The following is a 21,405-nucleotide window of genomic DNA, read 5'->3' as shown; positions in this document are numbered from 1 at the left end:
ATGTCTTGACCGGCAGAGTCATGCTCTTGTATGGCCAAACAATCTTGGACATCTTGCTTAGTCTTTGTGCCTCAGTTTCCTCATCTGTTACAAAAGTGTTAGTACCCACTGCATTGTTCTGTTTCTTAAATGAACTGATGACTGTGAAGAGATTAGAATAACGCCTACCACATAATGAGCACTTTTTACTGTTTGCTATATAAGATGAAGCCTTAAAGGTGGAAGTCATTTCCTAGAAATATTCACTTAGAATTTTCTTACTTTTCGAATAATAAATCTGAATATTTATTCTGGAAATGCTGAAGGGAATGACGCTAACATATTTATTTCTTGACTATCTGAGATTTAGGTCTTCTCTGATTTTTGACATTGAAGCCACACTGAAGAAGAGAGGAAGCAGGGATGAACAACGCTAAGGGAATGCAGCCACGTTACTTTTTTCAGGCATCCCAGACTTTTCTCTTAATGCCAAGTCTAGGGCTGGAAATTCTAGATTTGGGGCTTCTTGGGATGAGAGGTTTCCAGGATTGGCAATATTAGATAAATTAAAGAAATATTGCATTGGGTCAGATCCAGTCCACCTTTGTGAGGACACTGTGGAAAGATGGAAGCAGAGAGGGATAGAGATTTCGAGATAGGAGGAGGAGGACTTCCCTGTTGGTCGATGACGGGATGTGCTGTCCACTTGACACTTCTCACTGCCTCTGCTCTGGCCCCAGTGCCTCGCCCTTGGGAGCTTTGGGCAGCCTCAGCTTCCCAAACACACTGCCCTCTCTATTTCTCCTGCTCCAATAATTTCCTGTGATATTTATAATTATCAGATCTAATCAACCCACTCCTCTTCATTAAAAGCTTACTTGTCTCTATATGACTCATGAGAAGGAACAGAGTCCACCCACCCTAAACCCCAGCCTGCCCTCCACTCACCTCTCTAACTCACCTCTCAACTGGCTGTGCCAGGTACTTTTTGTTAGCCATTCCAAACATTTCTGTTTATTTCTTGAACGTGTCATTGAGGCCCCCCACACCTCCCTTCTGCCCACCTGCTTTGCCTGGTCTCTTCCCATTCGTCCTCTGGTGTCTGCCAGGCACCGCATCTTCAGAAACACACTGCAAACCCTCAAGCTTTGGGTGCCTGCCCCGTAATGCCATACATTTTCTAGTGTAGTCTCTGTAATTCTGTTTCCCAGTGTGTAATCTTCGTAAACTCCACGGGGTAGGGTCTAGGTCTGATTCCTGACTATTGTGTGCCGAGTGCTCAATAAAGGCGTCCAGGGTTGATAGAATCCTATGGTAGTCCCCCCACTTATTTGCAGTTTTGCTTTCTGCAGTTTCAGTTAACCACAGCCAAGGGCAGTCTGAAATATTAAATGGAAATGTCTAGAAATTTCCATTTAATATTTATATTCCATTTCTAGAAATTCATTAATTTTAAATTGCACACTGTTCCGTGCATGGAGTTGCATGATGAAGTGTCACACCATCCAGCTCTATTTCTTTCTGGACATAAATCATTCCTTTGTCCAGTGTACAAACACTACATGCCACCTGCTTGTTAATCATCCACATCATCTACTCCTGACATCCAGTCATTGACACTGCCGTGGCTCAGTGATCCTGGACCATCTGCAGCAGATGATCCTCTCCTGGCTGCACTGTTAGGTCAATAGTAGCCTGCTCCACACCAAAGCCTACGTCATTCCCCTCACTTCATGCATCAGTAGGCATTTTATCATCTCACATCATCAAGAAGAAGGGTGAGTACAGTACAGTAAGATATTATGAGAGAGAGACACAGAGAGAGTACATTCACCTTTTATTATAGTATATTGTTGTAATGATTGTCCTGTTGCTGTTAATCTCTTACTGGGCCTAATTTATAAACTAAACTTTATCGTAGGAATATATGTATAGAAAAAAAATAGTGTATATAGGCCTTGGTATTATCTGTGGTTTCAGGCATCCACAGAGGATCTCGGAACGTGTTCCCTGCAGATTGGAAGCATCCTGTGTAATGTTTACTTGTTTAGCACCTGGTTCATGGGTCAACATGCCATAAATAATTACTGTGAAGGAGTTCTCCCAGTTATTGATACCCACAAGACTGTACCAAAGGCAGTGATGTCTTCAGGGCAAATCACATGATAAATGTTTTCACTAATATAAGGATAGCATTAGGTTAATACAACATCAGGGGTGTGTGAAATACTTCGATAGGAATGGTTGGAAGTGTATTTGTTGAGCATTTAGCTTGTATGGAGGAACCCTGAGCAGTAGGCATTATTCTTTCCATTTCCCATCACAGGAATTTGAACCTGACCTTTAGGGAGTGACAGATACAGGATTCATATCCAAGGAAGAAGTTTACTGATGTAGAAGTAAAGAGGGATGACCCACTAGAGGAGCCTTGGTAAGGGAAAGGATGCCCCAGTCTTCTGGGGTTTCATTAGCCTCACTCACTGTGGCTAGAATTTACCTGATCTGTTGCTTCACTCTGAGAAGTCCTTCCAGTTATTTATAGGAGTGTTAAGTATGGAGAGAGAGACAGAGAGAGGAGGAAGAGAAAAGGACAAGGGGGAAGGCAGCAGTTGGTGGGGAATGGAGAAGAGAGGGCAGGGGAGAGGAGAAAGAGGAGGTAAGAGGAGAGAAAAAAAGGGGTGAAGAGAGAGATTCTGATGGGAAACATGAAGTCGTGGATCATGAATCAGACATGGATCAGAGCACGGACCATTTTCTACTCACAGAGCATCCTGGCACTGACTTCCCAAGCCCCACTCTTCAGAAACCAATGCACAGAAAGCCTGATATTACCCCACGAGGGTAGTGGGATTGTAACATAGGAGAGGAACTAGACTTCAAGGACTCTAAGCTTTTATAGGCTGTGGGCACATCTGCCCATTTGAGAGAAAGAGTGTGAGAGAGAAAGGAAACACATTTTCTCTTGGAGAAGAAAAGAGAAAGTCTCCAGCCTCATTACCCTGAAATATAAGTCCATGGGTCTGGGGGCTAATTCTCCAAATCACTTCAGAGCGACACACACAATGTCCAGCTTCCAAAGCATGTTTTTATGCAATCACTGTTTAACCAAGGTTGCCAGTGCTCCATAGTTCAGGCTATGCAGCTAGGAGAATGTATTTATGGAGAACAATATCCCAACAATGAGGGCTGTTGAAAATTATCCAAAAGTCTTGAGACTTCAGTTCAGGGAAATAATTTAATATCATTTATGAATCTGGATATTTCAGTGTATATTTCTTTTCCTGGAACACTTCAAGATATTGTTAAATTTTGGGAACCTCTCTAGAAACCATATTGTATCCATTGTCACTCAAAGTAAATTAGCAATAAGGGAATTCAGTTAGAAGGAGAAAGTCAAACTTGCACCCAGATCTCCCTATGATCCATTTTAATGGAGCCTTCATAGGGAATATTGAAAAACCAGATAAACTCAGTTCACTAGTGTTTTGGACTTCACAGGAAAAAAGGAAAAATAGAAGATTTGAGAGTCAAATAACTAATTACCTACCTAGGAAGAGCCTTCCATATGATGCAATTTGAGAAAAATACAAAGCATTGCATTATAAATCTGGATTGACTGGTATGTGAAAAAAATGAATAGAGGGTTTAAAGAAAGTCAGAACGAATTTAATCAAAAAATAAAAAATTAAGAAGAGTTTGTAGATTAAATGGGCTTGAAGTGAATTTTGAAGAATGCATAGAATTTGAATAAGTAACTTAGTGTGGTTAAATTGTAAATAAGAGCATGATTCAACTCAAGAGACATATTTTGTTTAAAAAATCAACATATATCAATTGGAAAAGTATGAAGGAGAGGTCCTTATCTAATTGCCTCACAATTCCTTTTATCCTTTTCAGGAAAATTAAGAATATAGTTTAGGTCATCAAAAAACCTTCAGATATTGTCTTCCAGATGACCAGTGTATAGGGATATATCCAAACATTTCAGCCTGGTGTCCCAACTGTCATCTTTAGGCCATCAGTAATCTCTAAACTTGCTGTATCATCAATAGAAATTTATTTATCTGCCTATTCCTGGTAACTGGTTGCAGTATACTATTTCCTCCCTCAAACTGATTGAAGAACAAGGCAGAGAATACTTAATTATCTATGTGCTCACATGCATCCATATCACACACATGCACATAAGCCTAGACAGAGCCATACAGACACAAATCAACACTGTCTGTTTCTTATTCACCGTTAAGATATGCAAACTTTTGTTCAAGGTCAAATGTTAGTGAGATGAAATGACAACTGAAAATTGGAAAGTCCTCCTAGAAAGTTGTAACACATAAGCTGGAAAGATTTCAAAATGGTTGTTCGTATTCAAGTGAAAAACCTTACAAATGCTTTACAAATGTCCTACTTTAGATATCCAGTTAACTGGTCCTCACTAGAATTTAAAACATTTCATTTTGATTAAGGAAAAAAATCACCAAAGAGAGTGGGTGGCCAAATGCCCTTAGGGAGCAATGAGAACATCCCATATAGTCTGTGTGTATGTGTGTGTGTGTGTGCGCGCGTGTATGTGTGTGTGTGTGTGCATCTTCATGTATTTGTATCTGCACATGCATGTATTTGCTGTTCTATTAATCTATATTGTATTATACACAGTAATTTTCAGTCTTTGTGAAATTTTTAAAATTGCATTTCTTTTCTACATCACTATTCTATGAAAGTATTTGAATGATCGGGGGTATTTCCTATCCCTTATATGAGAAATTCACTTTTAGTCACTAAAGCAGTGCCTACCTGGGTTAGTCCTCACTGCCCTCTGACATGAAGAGGGCAGTTCCTATTAACCCCTACTTTATTTCCAACCATGCAATTCTGTATTGTAAATTCCCTCTTGTTTACCTCACAATTGGCCACATCTAACTTGAATGTCCATTTGTTCTGGTTGGAGAAATGTGAGACTATGTGAAGCTGAAGTGAGTACACAGCCCTGTGGAGTCCTGAATCCCATAGCTAGGGGTTTCATAGGCAGGCCAAAATCAAGATCAACCTCAACAGTCAGTAGCCTGAGAACAGGGACTTGATCAGAGAGTCAAGGATATGATCAGTCATTCAAGGTAGGCTTGATCCTGGTCCTGAGGCGCCTGGGATTGACCAGAGGCTGATTCTATAGTAATAACTGAGTGTATTTAAGCCTTATTTTTTGACAACTTGGATATTTTCTTCCCTGTAGCCTTCAGCCTCAAAGGGCTCTAAATTATTACATCAGAATTATATTCACCAGAGATGTCTTGACTCTATTCACCCAGAAGCAGTCAATATTTGTGATAGAGCATATTATAAATTTAACTCTCAGCCATTGTGTGTGAGACACTTGTGGCTCAGCGTCTCTAACTGTGTGTGATTTACTTCAAAGGCTAATATTTATAAGCCTCAACCTATTCCCAGGGCAGAGGCAGTGATGCTACCACCACAGAGCTTAAATGTGCATTACAAAAAACTGTTGTGTGTGATTTATATCTTCACTTAGAATTTTTGTTATGACCTACTAATAAAACATACCTTACCTAAATTGGTGATGTTTGTAAACTTGAGTTTTAATTCCTTCATTTAGTAAAGCATGACAATACAGGAACTATTAGATTAGAAATTATCTGTCAGTAGACTGGCATTAGGAATCTGCAGGTTATACATTGTCCAAATATGGTTTTAAATGAAAACATGAAGTAGTATTTCACCTGGGGGCTTTTTGGAGCTATGTGTCATTTTGAAAGATATTTACTAAGCAATTTGTAATTTTTAAATGCTATTCTCTCATTAGAATCATTGCAATTTCTTTCTTTCTTTTTTGGCTGGGAAATAATTTAGCCTTATTTGAAAAAATCTGGTGTATAATAATGCTAACATTTAAAAGAAAAAATCATGTGTTCATATTAGAAATAGTGTGAATAATGAGCAGCTGTATGGTGTATACAAGAGAAAAAGGAGTTTCTTGATTATTCAAAAATGCATTTGAAATATTATGTGTTTGTATTTGGGAAGAAAAATAGTTCATCGTAATAATTCTGAAAAATAATAAATAATTGTGCTTCATTTGTTTGTAAATTTTCTGGAAATGAAAAACAATACCTGCTTTCAAGTGCATGGATTTAATTTTGTACTTATGACCATATTCTACAAAATAGACAAATTGCTAATAATATATCTAATTTAGCTGTGGTAAGTTTTTGCTACTATCATCAACTCTGATATCATATTTAAAACCTAAAATAAAACCTCTGATACCATTTTTTAAAAAATCTTATTTAAAAAAAAAAAAGATTCTGCTGGGTGCCATGGCTCACGCCTGTAATCCCAGGACTTTGGGAGGCCAAGGTGAGTGAATCACCTGAGGTCATGAGTTTGAGACCAGCCTGCCCAACATGGTAAAACACTGTCTCTACTAAAACTACAAAAATTAACTGGGTGTGACGGGTGCCTGTAATCCCAGCTACTTGGGCAACTGAAGCAGGAGAATCTCTTGAACCTGGGAGGTAGAGAGGTAGAGAGGTGCAGTGAGCTAAGATCACGCCATTGCACTCCAGCCTGGGTGACAGTGAAACTCTATCTCAAAAAAAAATAATAACATATATATATATATATATATATATATATATATATATATATGATTCAAGGAGTCCTGAAATAATTGCTCCGACAATCCTTGAGTTGAGTTTCTCAGAGATGGACATATATCAGGAAATTTTAATCAACTTTAAATTACCATTTTAAAAAATTATGAAGGAAGTAAAGTTAATGGAGCCAAAGTTATTTTTCCTCATATTAACACCCGCATTAGAAACGAATTTTTGTTTTCTAGTAATGAAATATATAAATAGGTTTAAACAAAGTTCTCCCACTTTTAGAGCATGAGTATGTGGTTTCAAAGACTAAAAGGTAAAAGGGCTTCTTAATCTGGGGAAATTATATGTAGATACACTTTATACATCGGAAGCAGATTCTAAGTAGTTTAATAAATCTGTGGATACATTTCTCAGTGTATCCTCCTTCAACTCCTCAAAGTGGATTAGATGTTGCCCCTTGCTGTTTTAGAGGTCTACATTTCCAGTCTTAAAATTTCTAGCACGCCACGCCGTGCTATCTTGATTGACTCTATTTCATCTGACGATAAACACTTTGAGACCAGGGATGGAGTCATGTTTCTCTTGTAGCACAAAGAGTTGCCAAATGTTTATGGAATAAATGCATAGATGAGAAATAAACACGTCTGATAATGAGCCCCTGGAGATGAGATATTAATTCTCACAGGGTACCTTGGTTAGAGTTCTTATAAGAAATGACTTAAGTTACTTAAAAAATGTAGGACTCAGATCAATTATATTTTTAATAACATATTTTCTTTGTCAAGTGCACAACGTGCCTCTGACTGTGAGGCTTTTTTTTTTTTTTTTTTTTTTTTTTTTTTTTTGAGACGGAGTTTCGCTCTTGTTACCCAGGCTGGAGTGCAATGGTGCGATCTCGGCTCACCGCAACCTCCGCCTCCTGGGTTCAGGCAATTCTCCTGCCTCAACCTCCCGAGTAGCTGGGACTACAGTCACGCGCCACCATGCCCAGCTAATTTTTTGTGTTTTTAGTAGAGATAGGGTTTCACCATGTTGACGAGGATGGTCTCGATCTCTTGACCTCGTGATCCACCTGTGTCGGCCTCCCAAAGTGCTGGGATTACAGGCGTGAGCCACCGTGCCAGGCCCGACTGTGAGGCTTTTTTACAGTTTAATGAATGGTATCATGAAACTCAATTGTCTTAAGATGTTTGCCGAGTTTGTATATATGCAGAGGCATGCAATTTGCAGAAAATTAAGACATTTAGACATTTAAGGAAGGTATGTAGGCAACAAACTGTTTATCTGGCATTGTATTAAAAGGCGGGGGTAGGGACATCTAAATGGATACAACCTTACCCAAAGAGACATTAGGTAATGTTTCAGAAACTCACAATTATTTTATGCACATATAAAGATTTGTATTGATTTAAAGAGGAGAGAGCCTTACTTCCTGTGTTGAAAACAGGCATAGCTGTCCTTTACAGTTTTATTGAAACATTACAAAACATCCAAGAAACGCTTTAAAAATAAATTATAGATCCCTGATATATAAATGTTCTGTTTTAGACTATTTTATTCCTGAAAAGCACCCAAAATCATGACTTGTGTGACAGTGACTCTCAATAATTAATTGTGGAGTCAGTGAATAAATGAAGAATCAGCATTCCTGATAAGGGCAGCAAATTCCTCATTCTAATTTTTAGAAAAAACAAGTTAAAGTGTCCATAACCATCATTTGTCACATAACTAAATATTTTTTCCTTGTTAATGTTAATGACAACTTTTCACTGAACACAAACGAGAGAAACTGGAAATTTTATGTACATTATTTGTAACCTTCAGAATAAGGATTAGGAATTATATTTCACATACATAGATGAGGAAAGTGAGGCTTTAGCAGGTTAAATAACATGTTTACATTGATACTCTGGTAAGTGGTAGAACCTGTATTTGAACTCACGCTGTTCTGAGTGAAACCATTAATTTATTCTTCTATATCACACTACTAAAATGGTTAGAATATTATGCAGTGAAAATTTAATAGTCATGACCCTTTGTTGTATAGATTTGAATTTCATAATCTTCTAGTTTAATAACAGCACTGATCTTGGAGTTTTGTTCAGTAAGGTAATACAAAATTATGTTACTACCATAGAAAGATGTGTGTGCTTAGCATACTGTTCATGTTTACCATTCTGATACCCTCGAATCTGAAACATAAATTCTAGACTATCTCAACTTGTCTTTGGAGAAGATCATCCTAAAAATGTATCAATTTGCAAAAAAAGTATCACTTTGAATTTGTAAATAACTTAAAATATGACCTTTTTGTTTTCTATCATGGCTATTGCACTATGAGTATGCTATTCACTTTTATAACAATAAAGCCTAGAAGACCATATATTTCTTTCTGATTCCAATTCAGTCAGACTTACTTCATCCAAATGGGTTGTACAGTTAAATTCACTGCAGTCTGCAGAGGTAGGAGAATCGTAAATTTTAAAGCTATGCAAACCAGAAGCTTCTTGTGGATAATTTAAGTTTTACATTCTGCACAGAAAAGCAGAAAGATGTGTTCTGAAGCATAATGCAGTTTTTTCATTACTAGGGACAGATCAAAGATCTCTGATTCTAAGAGGTGGCTATTTTAAGCTCCTGCTATCAATTTCCTATTCACACACAGCAACTGGTGGCAACTAAAAATAATCTGCTTTACTACCAGCTAGGAATCTGGTCATATGTGGCTCATGGACAATGTGCACGAAGAAGATTTAGGATCCCTCGATCCGTGGCTTCTCTCCAGCCCACTCATCAGCTTAGTTTGCTGCCATTTGAAAGCTATTGAAAAGCCATTAACAGGCAGGACCGGGAGAGCCGCACTGCAGCACACCTCCGTGCGGCAGAATGTGGCTGCATGTGAACACCAATTAGAGCTGACTATTCCCGGGATTGTGGCACTCCACTCGGGGCTGTGTCAATCAAGGGTGCTACAATAGCACGTGCAGCAGTGGTGCCTCAAGACCACCGGGGAGAGGCTTATCTTAACTCCAGCTGCTGAATGAGAATGAGTTTGAAGCTCTTTGCAGGATCATGGAACAGAGCCTCCGTGCAATAGTGCATCCTGAGGTAAACTGTTACCTGAGTAAGGGCTTTAAGTAATGCATTTCCTGGGAACGACAGTTGTGACAGAAGAGAATGTTGGAACCCGTAGCAAGATTCCTGTCTGACATGGAAAGATGTCTCACTATCATTTTATCAAGTGCTGTAAGTAAGCTTGATGCTTTGCTCGTGTGGTTATTTGTCTTGTTGAAGTATTATTTTGTGCAGATGGCAAAATTAAGGCAGGTCTCCTGGTGTACCACATTCAGATGAGTGACATAGACTGGTGACTTAGAAGAATATTTTACAGGTTGGATATATTTCCTTTTAATTTCAGACTGTGAAATAATTCCAGTGTGATCCAAATGATAATAGCATAGAGATCTTTAAAACTTCAGCTTAAAAAAAAAAATGATTCATAGACACAGCAATGGGAAGAAAAACTAGCAACACATGGAAAGAAATTGTAAAAGCAAATTTTTGTTCATCAGCACATATTAATAAAGTACATGAAAACTAAGTTTATTAATATATGGCTGACGTTATTTAGCTAGTATTTTAGTCTCATGTTTCACTGCTTAAGCTTCTATTCAATGAATGCTTTGTGTAAGCTTGATCTTTAGGGTTATCCTTGACTGTAAACTTTTGTCCTTGTATCATTCACCTTGTGGTGCTCAGGGACTCCAGGGACTCGGTACCAAATGCTCTCCACTGATGTTCATATGGTGAAATTGACTTTGTCACCAGCTTCTCTACTGGGCTTATCCAGGGTCTCTTTAGTGTCTGAAATGTTGGCAGAATTTTCTGAGCTAGAGAATAGCTTCATCTAAACCAGCTCGGGATGGTCATAGTGAAGAGGAAGACATATTTATACAAAAACGGCTTGCTGGATATGCATTTTTGTCCCCTGTAGCACTTCTGAAAACTTCTGTTCATGTATGTCATGAGCTTAAAGTGACAAATGACATTTGTAGAAAATGATTTTCTTTGAGGCTGAAGATTTGCTGCCAAAGGACATGGCAATGTTAAATTTAAGTAACATGTTAAGAAAACATGTGTGTTGAATGAATCTTGAGCTTTGCACTAAAGGAGACTGAAAAGAATGATGATTGAGAAGGAGAAATATTTACTTTTCTCTTATTTTTGGTAGAGAATGTATACAGGAATTCAGACTATGATTCATGGAAATAAAAATGCTTTACTGTTGAGCATTGCCAAAAATGTCATGCTTTCATGTTGCAGAACAATTTTAATTCCCAAAAGGGTTCACTGGTCGTCTTGTAAGTTTGTAGATTAGCTCTTTAATTAATAAAAATTAGAGGCATGCAGCATATTTAAGAATTTTGAGAATAGTCTTCTGTTTAATCTCTTAAATCTTGGGGCTATTTCCTTGGAGAAACAGACATAGGACAATACTCTGACTGGTTTTTGTGTTGCCTCTCATGTTTTACTGCACTAGCAGAATGTCATTATTTTCCTTTCTGTGCCTCTGCAGAGGAAAAACCCTGCATCGTTCCTACAAGGAACCTGGGTGCTCCTGAGGCACAGTGAACACACCTGGCGGAGGGCAGCCATGGAGCACGGGCGGAAGCACAAAGGGACAGTGACATGGATGTGAGAGATTCAGGGAGCAGTTGGTCACCAAACACAATATGAGGTTGCCCTTTCTCGCCTTATGTTTTGTTTTAGTTGAATTATTTGACTGTAGAATTTCAGAAAATTATAGACATTTCAGAAACTTGGTCATGTCAATGGGAGCCTGTGAGCTATTCCTTTTAGCATGCTAGTATAAGAGATGAAATCTAAAATTAATGAATTTAAACATTCCTGATGCATTTCTGAAAGTAATTAGCAACTGCTTACTAAAGATCTGACTATTTTCTAAGCTTTGAGTGTGGCAGTCTGTGAAATGGAAAGGAGGCATGAATATTATTAAATGCTAACTTTACTGGAGAAATGGTGCGATGTGCTAAAGGAATTCAGAAATTATATTGCATTGTGTGCTGAACTAGTGAAGGGTGTTTTATCAAAAGAATACATCCTGAGGTGTATCTTAGAAGGATGAACAAAATACAGATCAAGGCCGGGCATGGTGGCTCATGCTTGTAATCCCAACACTTTGAGAAGCCAGAGGTCAGGAGTTCGAGACCAGTCTGGCCAACACGGTGAAACCCCATCTCTACTAAAAATACAAAAATTTGCTGGGCATGGTGGTGGGCACCTGTAATCCCAGCTACTCAGGAGATTGAGGTAGGAGAATCACTTGAACCAGGAGGCAGAGGTTGCGGTGAGCCAAGATGACACCATTGCATTCCAGCCTGGGTGAAAAGAGTAAAACTCCAACTCAAAATAAATAAATAAAAAAACGTAAATGCCTTCATGATATCATAAGAGTTCATGGATAAGATCATAATTCTTGGTTTAATGGTTGTTCCCGATGCATAAGATTTTCCCAAATTGTTGTCCCCATATTGGGCTGATCCACTGGCGAGGTTCATTAGCCCACCTTTGTCACACTCCGTTCCTTCTTCACACGTCCTCAATCTCCTACCTTAACCATTTCTGCCACATACCTGTCTTTCATTCTGAGCCAGATTTGTCACCATAGCATGTCGGTTTCCAAGCCAGGCAGCAATGCAGGAAGTGGATGAATTCCAGGGCAGGAGCACAATCTTCCGAAATGTGCAATATTAGCATCACGTGTGGTCCTAGGGAATCAGCGGAAGCCTTCGGGTGGGATGTTGGGTGACCAATAACTAATGCTCGCAAGAAGCTTTTAGTCACCTGGGAAAATGTTCATCATTTCAGGTTGAAAAAATTATACACTTCACGGTTGAAACTTAATCTAGCAGTTCTTATCTCCAGTTTATGTATTATCCATTACTTTGTAAAAAATAATTGTTTTTTCATTTAAAAAAATTTTTTTTGAGACAGAGTCTCACTCTCTCACTGAGGCTGGAGGGCAGTGGTGTGATCTCGGCTCACTGCAACCTCTGTCTCCTAGGTTGAAAAGATTCTCCTGCCTCAGCCTCCCAGGGAGCTGGGATTTCAGGCGTGCACCACCACGCACAGCTAACTTTTGGTAGAGATGGAGTTTCACCATGTTGGCCAGGCTGGTCTTATACTCCTTGCCTTAAGCAATCTGCCTGCCTCAGCTGCCCAAAGTGCTGGGACTACAGGTGTGAGCCATTGTGCCTGGTCTCCGGTTTACGGTATTATCAGTTACTTTTATAAATTCTTCCATAGTTTCAAAATTGTCAACAATGGACATGTTTTACTTTTACAATCAGAAAAAGAAAACTGTAAGGCGATGTTGGAATATCCAAAGAAAGAAATTGCTCCAGTCCATATCACTGCCTATATCCCTTTCTGATTCCATAGGGACTGACCTAGTTTGCATGGTCCATGTATCTTGTAAAGAAGTGTTAAAAACTAACTGAAAAAATTTACTGTGGAAGCAAGATGTAGCAGGAAAGTTTAGGAATGCCACAGCTAAAAGTGTGGAGGTTTCATGTATCTTGGTAGCTGAGAAGTAGCTTTAGATGGATCTGCAGTGAGAGCCAGTCTCTGAGCCCCATGCCTGTTGAGAGGTAGCATGTGAACATGGCCAGGCCCAGCTGAGGAGCAAGCAGGAATAATGAATGGAACTCAAGGGAGTAATGGGCTCACAGAGCTTTGAGGCCATGTGAGACTTAAATCTACTTTTGTTTTACTCTTAACAAACCGGAGCAGAGGCTTGAGGTCTAGCAGCAGAGTTCCCGTCACCTGCCTCTGGGGGTGAAGCATTGCAGTAACTACACCTGGCCTACTTCTCTCCTGGTTCAGCTCTTCTCTAGGCATGCACGTTTGGGGCAGCATTGTTTGCAGCAGGAAAAAGGTTAAAGTTATTTAAAATGAATGTTCTCCAGAGCTGCTAATTCATTTACAACAACTAAGAGTGAATTGTAGCAGAAAACCTGTTACTTTACATATTGTATTAGGGTTCTCTAGAGGGACAGAACTAATAAGATAGATGTATATATAAAGACGAGTTTATTAAGGAGTATTAACTCACATGATCACAGGGTGAGGTCCCACAATAGGCCATCTGCAAGCTGAGGAGCACAGAAGCCAGTCCAAGTCCCAAAACATCAAAAGTAGGGAAGTCGACAGTGCAGCCTTCAGTCTGGGATCAAAGGTCCAAGAGTCCAAAAGCTGAAGAACCTGGAGTCCGACGTTCAAGGGCAGGAAGCATCCAGCACGAGAGAAAGATGTAGGGTGGAGACTAAGCCAGTGGTTCTTCCATGTTCCTCTGCCTGCTTTTATCCTAGCTGTGGTGGCAGCTGATTAGGTAGTGTCCACCAAGATTGAGGGGGGGTCTGCCTCTCCCAGTCCACTGACTCAAGCGTTGATCTTCTTTGACAACGCCCTCACAGACGCACCCATGAACAATACTTTGCATCAAGTTGACAGTATTAATGATCACACATATTAAACATGTTTTATGATACACTGCAGTGGTTCTGCAATTCACTGACGCTCCCAGATGCTGGTCCCTCCATCTCCCTGCTCTCCCATATCCTGTTCTCTGCCTGGTCCAGACCCCATGGTCCATGCACTTGACTCCTTGCCCTCACCTCCCTCTGTTGCACTCAAGCAATGAATACTACCCAAGGTGGAGTCCCCCTTTCCAGTGTGTCTGTCCTTGCCCCAGAGCTTCTGGATGACCCTTGAAAAAGGAGATCAGAGCAAAATCAGGCTGATTTCATTTTGATGTCAAGATCACACATCTCTCCCAGGCAGGCGACACTCTCCTGTACCCTCGTCCTGTTTCCATGGTAGGCAAGACTGCTCATGCCTAGAGACCCCTTCTTCTAACTCCAATCTCCCAGGCGGAGGAGCTACACACCACCAGTTGTAACTCTCCTACCCTCCCACCCCTATATCTGCAAAGGTGTCTGTGTGTGAATTCCTCTTTGCCCACTTCTCATCTGCAGTCCTGAATTTCCTCCCGTGTGTCCAAGGCCAATGTGCTTGGGATTCTATCTCCTTCTGCCTCCTTCAAGGTTGTACGCTGCTTTAGCTCTTCCCTTTCTCTCCTGCATCAATTTCCATCAGAGTGAATATGTGGCCAATACATCCATCTTCCAATAAGCAAACATCTCCCCTTGGTCTCTCTTCCCTCTGGCCACCACCTCATTTCCTCGTTTGCAGCTTATATGTTGAAATGATCGCCCATGCACATGGTCCCCGCCCCTCATCTCCTTGTCTCCTCTTCCATGGCTGCATCCCGCTTCTTTCCTTTACCACTCAAGGGAATCCACTTTACTTAAACCACCTTTATGTGGCAAAATCCAATGGACACTAGACCTTCCTCGTGTTCGTTAATTTCTGGCGTGATTACCACCTCTTCTTTTGCAACTCTTGGGCGTTTTCTGTTACTTCACTGGCAACTTTTCCTCCACCCTAGCTGCTGGCTTTCTCTTCTGCTTAGGGCATGGCCCTAACACTTTCTTTTGACAACCTCGTCCTTTCTCATGGCTCTAAACATCATCTATATTTTCCCAAATATGAACCTTTGGCTCAGACTTGCCCTTATGCAGCACTCCCTTCCGTCCCTTAACCACATGGCGATCTTCTTATATATCCAGGTATTCTTTCTTGATAGTGAAGTATTGTAACAGTCTACAGCATTTATTAAACCATTTATGTATTCAACTCTTCCCTTTTTGACAGACATTGAGACATTCTGTGTTAGGTATTTTGGCTTATAGGAATATTGATTCACAAGAGCAGTAACACTGAATTAAATGGTATGTGTTGTTTAAGGTTTTGTAGAAACTGCTGGATTTCTTTCCAGTGAGTTGTATTACTTCAGAGTCCCACAATCAGCAAGCAAAGAACGCGCATCCCTGCACCTCAGCCAACCCAGAAAGGTACCTCTCACAAAATGATGTCACCTCCGTTGTTGAAATATGGTTTCCTGAGAGGTTCTCCATACTATTTAATAAATAGTCAAGGGCATTCCCCCATTTTTAACTAGTCCTGTTTCTTCATATCTGTTTTCATTATGTACGTTGGGTTTTTAATACTTTTTCTTATTGATTTCATGTAAACTTCTGTGTAAGGAAATATTAATGTTTCTCTAGGTATGAAGGTGCTGAAGATGGTGTTTCTATTTTTGACTTTTGCCTTTGTTTTGGGTGTTTCATGGCATCTAAGTTTTTATTAATTGCATAGAAAAATATGTCTTTGTTTTATAGATTTGGGTTTCATTTATTGCTTTGGGTAGGCTATTTATTCTAAAGCTGAATTCGTTTTCTACATCTTAATTTAAACTTTTATTTTTGTATTTTAAATTTTAATTCATGTGGAATTAAGTTGTATGTGTGATTTAAGTTGAGTTATTTCTTTCCCCCTTTCATTTCTATATGCACAAAACCTACTGAATTGAAATTTGCTTTTGTCATATTTTAAATTTCTAAATATATTTGCATCCACTTCTGGTTTACACTGCTCCATTGATTTAGCTTAAGGCTATACTGATTCATTATCTTCGCTTTTGGTAACTTTTGAGATATGATGAGGTAACTCTCCTCTGATTAGTGTTCATGACATTCTTAGGTCAAATATTCACTTTTCTGTTCAATATTAAAATAATTTCAACTAGTATTAAATGAAAAAAAAATTCCCAAGTATTTTTTACAAATGAACCCAGCATTTCACATTTTGAAACGGATTATAATAAGATCTAGAGATTTATAGTACCTATATTCTACTAAATAAATTTGTTTCAATACACACTATGATGACTTCAAACTGAGACTGATCTTTGTGACAGTGTAGCTCTAATTATAGGATGTATTACTTTTACTCACACTATTTTATAACTATTGTTCAGGTAAGTGATGTCCTCATACTAGTGGTTAAGTCTAAGATGTATAGACATAATGCAATTAAGAGAACGATAGAAATCGTTAAATATACTGCTAAGAGAAATCTTCAACTTCAGATATGCATATCTGTGTCTGTGTCCAGATCTATTCCATACCTCCCTCTCTATGTATGTATGCGTATATACACACATATGTGATATATAAAATGATAAGCTTATAATATATGTTTTTTGTTCAGCCTTTATACATTTGACTTTCAAGAACATCATGGGCTGCTTGTGTGCTGATGGCCTAATGATAATGTCTTTGTGTTTTGCGCACTGTTGATGTTGCATTATTTAAGGCTTGCCATTGTATCTGGAGGGTTTCACACTGACATCCTTACTTGGCATCTGTTATTCTACCTGGATACCCTTCCTTCTAGGTTGTTTGGTGGATGGGAGAGCTTATGCTTTCCTTATGCTTTCAGTGGTTGGCCCAGACTCATAAATATGCCACAGTAACTGAACTGAGCTGGGGAGCTTAAGTCAATTTTAGTTAGCTTTTATTTTATTCATTTATTCAGTCCTTAATTCATGTATTTATTTATTCATGACTTCAAGAAATACATTGAACTCCTGGTCCTTTTCAAACAATAGGCTAAGGCTAAAGAAACAAAGATGACCAGGTGCGGTGGCTCACACCTATCATCCCAGCATTTTGGGAGGCCAAGGCAGGCAGATCACTTGAGGCTAGGAGTTTGAGACCAGCCTGCCCAACGTGACAAAACTCTGTCTCAATCAAAAATCCAAAAATTAGCTGGGGATGGTGGCATGGGCCTGTAATCTCAGCCACTTGGGAGGCTGAGGCAGGAGAATCGCTTGAACCTAGGAGGCGGAGGTTGCAGTGAGCTGAGATCGTGCCACTGCACTCCAGCCTGGACGACACAGTGAGACTCTGTCTCAAAAATAAATACATAAATAAAAATAAAGATACAAAAATGAACAAGTGAGCTAGCATTCTTACTGTCTTGAAATCACCATGCCAGCGTCTGAGAGAGTAGGTAAGTAAACAAAGAAATGTTGGTAAAAACTTTTGGTAGCATCAACTAATTGCAAGAAAAATAAAAGTATTTAAAGACTAATGAGTGACCTGGAAGCAGAGTGGACTTGAAAGGTAATTTTAACTAGGTTGTCAAGGGAAGGTCGCTCTGAAGAAGTGGCTTCCAAATGACGGAGTGGAGTCAGTGAGTCAGCAACGTGAAGACCTGTGGGAAGAGTGTGCCCAGCAGAGGGGACAGCAAGTGCAAAGGTCCTGAGGCAGGAATGAGCACATTCCATGTTTTCAACCAGAGAATCAGACCTGTCAAAAATTATAGTTTTGTTAATTCTTCCCAAACTAATAGCTCAATACTACTTTTTATTTTGGTGTTACTTACTCAAGCTAATATCTCAGAACTCGACTTACCTTCACTTCCAAAGTTTAAAAAAAAATTATTGCTTCATGCTCCTCAAATACCTTTCCACTCAAATACTGCATTTTATCTCCCACATTGTTATTGTACTGAAGCATCAAACTCTTTTATTTCCCATTTATCTCAAATTATTTGCACATTTTCACTCAGTGACCATCTCTAACTTTTTAACCTCTCACTGCTTGCTTTTCTAAAAATAATGGTCCTTGTAACACTGACATTTTCTGCCCCTCTTACTTTTCCCACCTATTCTCATGTTTTAAAGTTTTCAGTCATTCACTCATGCCAGACATTTGCTATGCACTCAGTTTATATGTACAAATAGACTTTTTTCTACAAGAAATTCACAATCTAGAGGAAAAATTGAAAATGAATAATGAATTTTCAATTTCCATCTGTAAGTCAGTATTATGAGACAAGACAGAGGAAAGGCACCCAGTTCTGCCATGAGAAAGGTGTGCATGGGGCTGGGGCAAGCTCCTCAGAGTGGGCAGGAGGCATTTCAGGACGAGGAGGCATTTACTGAAGATCAATGGATGAGGAACTCAGGGAGAGAAAACCTGCACAGAGCACAGTGCTGTGAGCATGTGGTGCATTCAGAGCAAAGAGCTGGAGAAAGCAGAACCGTGCACAGTTTTGGACGAGTCTGATGCATTTTTGTGTTCCTCATTATGCAAGGGAGGGAGCTCCTTGAATGATTTTCAAGAGTGAGGGATGTGATCAGCTTGTGTTTTAGATCTGTCATTCTGATGATATTGTAGAGTGTGGATTAAAGGAGAGACTGAAAATGGGAGAAACCTTGAAATAGTCCAGGTGACAGCTTAAATCAGGAGGGTGGGGACAGGGGTGGGGAGGCAGGGTCTGACTAGAGAGGTATTTGTAAGGTGGAATTAACAGAATTTATTGTCTGATTAGTGAAAAATTCTGCATGTTGCTGTGCTCTTTTATAAACATATGTATCCTATATGGGTCATTATTTCATCTCCAACATCTTTGTGGCTGGGTTCCAGAAAAATCTGTCAGGCTGCGCCGTTGGTTTGGGTCTCCATATTTGCACTAATTGAACCCAAGCAGACCCCTGTATCCTATCAGCACTTCAAACCTGCACCATCCAGACCGAATCTCTGCTCTTCCTTCCTAAACCTGAATGTCCCAATCCTGAATCATATAGGAACCACAGGTCAGGTTTAGAATGTTGTAAGGACTTTTTCTGAAAACAGCTGGAGTCCACAAAGATATTTTAATCCTGAGTGGAAAGTAAAGATCTGTGTTAGAAAGATCAACTATGGAGAACAAATGGGAGGGAGCTGTGGTGCAGTCTAGGAGGCAGGTAGGTGGCTCTGATCATGACCCACCTGGGTGAAGAGTTTGTGTTGGTGATTGACCTGAGCATGGAGAAAACTGGAGGAATTTGAAAAAGATCTGAGTACCAGGACCTTAAGGCCTTGGGATGATTTAGGCGTTGTGGAGGATACAATAAGTGGAATATTCATGGCTCTTAGGTTTTTGTGTGAACAGCTATGTGTATGGTGTTGCTAAGCTTCAGATGGGAAGGACAGGCTTGGGCGTGCTGAGTCCCATGATATCCAAGAAGAGCTGTCCAGCACGTAGCCGTAGACACATCTGCAGATCAGATGAGAGATGTCTATTTGAAATAGGCATGGGAGTCGTTAGCATACTGGTTTAATTTAAGTCACAGGAGGGGAGGAAGTAGGCGACAAAGAAAGAGATGGCTCAGGTCAGAAATTTTAGAAGGGCAGACAAAGGATGAGTAGTTCGCAAAGGAGTTAAGAAGCTTCAATCAACAGCTCAGGTAACACTGTTTCAAGAGGCAAAGTCTGCTAAGCAGCCTGGCATGAAGTGAGAAGATAACAGTGCATGCTGGAGCCACACCCTCTGGCATAATGGATGAGGAGGCCATGTGTGATGTGGACACGGAGCAGGGCAAGTGGAGAGGTGGGTGGAGTTCCATCTGCAATGACGAGCTGCAATTGGAAGGGAATGAAGAGCACAGGACACATACAAGCTTTGACTACTAAAAGGAAAAACAGACACAGGGCACTGCTGGAGGAGGATGTGCTGCTCAAAAATGCTTTTTTTTTTTTTTTTTTTTTTGAGAGACGAAACACATGAGCAGTTTTAAATTTACTGTATCAAAAGTAGGTCACACGTGTTGATACGGTGCATCTTCTTCCTCATCTTTGGACACTGAGACCCGTCTATCCCTTCACACTCACCCTCCACCTGTGGTCCAAAGCCCTCAACAATTTGTGCTGTCTTTACAGAGAGTGAACAGAAAATCACTGAAGGCCAAGTATTGGGTGTGGGTTTTGCTTTTAAAACGTTTGGCATCCGACAATGATTTGAGAAACTTAAATAATGTAACAACAACCACAAGGACAACAAGACAGATTTGGGTGAGGTTTGACTTGAACTTGTTCTTCACTAAGTTTAACAAATTAATGCTAGAATAGAACACACAACATCATGGTTTAAGAGTGACTGTTCTGTCAGAATGAGCCTTCTTCATAGCACTGTGAAAGCCTGTTCCAAACCAAGGTTCAATGACGTTTTGCTTTCTAAAAAGAAAGCTTCATACTGTGGAGTCTATTTGGATAATTCTTAAGCTGTTGAGTTTTAAATCGACTGGTGCATTCAGAAAATGCTCAAGAGGTCACTGTAGAAATTTCAGTAAATATGTTATCTCCACATATATTTGTGGTTGCAAAAGCTTATTGGAAGCTGCTCAATACTTTAAAGCAAGGTAAGAATGCAAAAGGAAGTTTGTGACAACCTTGCGTGAATCAATGGTGCGTTCTAACGGCTGTTCCGTTTTGGTTAGTTCAGCTCAACACCGTCTTTTGCCAATAGAAAGTGGTTGAGAGAAAGACAGACAACGGCAAAACAGCTCCAGGGTCTTCTGAATAAGGAAAGATGAGAGACTTGAGTTACTGATTATCTATGAATGAGAAGTGACAGGAAAGACGGGCACAAATTAATGGATGGTCTTGTGGAAATCAATTGGCTGTTCTCCTTCATTCAAGTTGTTAGGAGAAAGAGGAAGGGAGTCATTGAAGTGGGCCAGGGACAAATGTGAGGTTCGTGAAAGACATTCCTCTTGCCGCCTCGTAGTTTAAGTATATTAAAGTCATTGTGGCAGAGTATGGTCGAGTATATTTTGAGTATATTAAAGTCATTTTAAGCACACTCTAAGTATATTAAAGTCATTACTGTGGAGTATTTTTGGGGAAAAAAGCCATTCAAAGGTTGAATTGTTTTCTACATGTCTAGTTCATTATTCTCTACTCTGAACGACTTTACCTATTAAGTCTAGCTTTGGAGGACCGAGCTGAGTTTGAACTCTTTCCACAGGGCACTCATGAGCTGAATTTTTGCA

At 39.7% G+C, this 21,405-nt stretch overlaps 1 protein-coding gene across 3 annotated transcripts in view; it reads left to right on the top strand.

Moving 5' to 3' along the window:
* The window catches only part of MYO16 (myosin XVI), a 700,871-nt gene that overhangs the window by 117,403 nt on the left and 562,063 nt on the right, over positions 1-21,405 (top strand). Inside the window, exon 1 of one of the 3 annotated variants that reach the window (XM_021677383.2) lies at positions 9,358-9,845. The exons of the other annotated variants lie outside the window; for them this stretch is intronic. Within the exon in view, the coding sequence (XP_021533058.2) occupies positions 9,818-9,845 (28 nt within the window). The 5' untranslated portion in view covers positions 9,358-9,817. Of the gene's footprint in view, positions 1-9,357; positions 9,846-21,405 lie in introns of those variants that run through there. 3 annotated transcript variants of the gene reach the window in all.

The sequence above is a fragment of the Aotus nancymaae genome, unplaced genomic scaffold (genome assembly GCF_030222135.1).
Source record: "Aotus nancymaae isolate 86718 unplaced genomic scaffold, 86718_ANA_hifiasm-v0.15.2.pri h1tg000044l, whole genome shotgun sequence".
NCBI lineage: Eukaryota > Metazoa > Chordata > Mammalia > Primates > Aotidae > Aotus > Aotus nancymaae.
The sequence above is the reverse complement of the archived record's forward strand: the minus strand, read 5'-3'. Positions and strand labels throughout refer to the sequence as shown.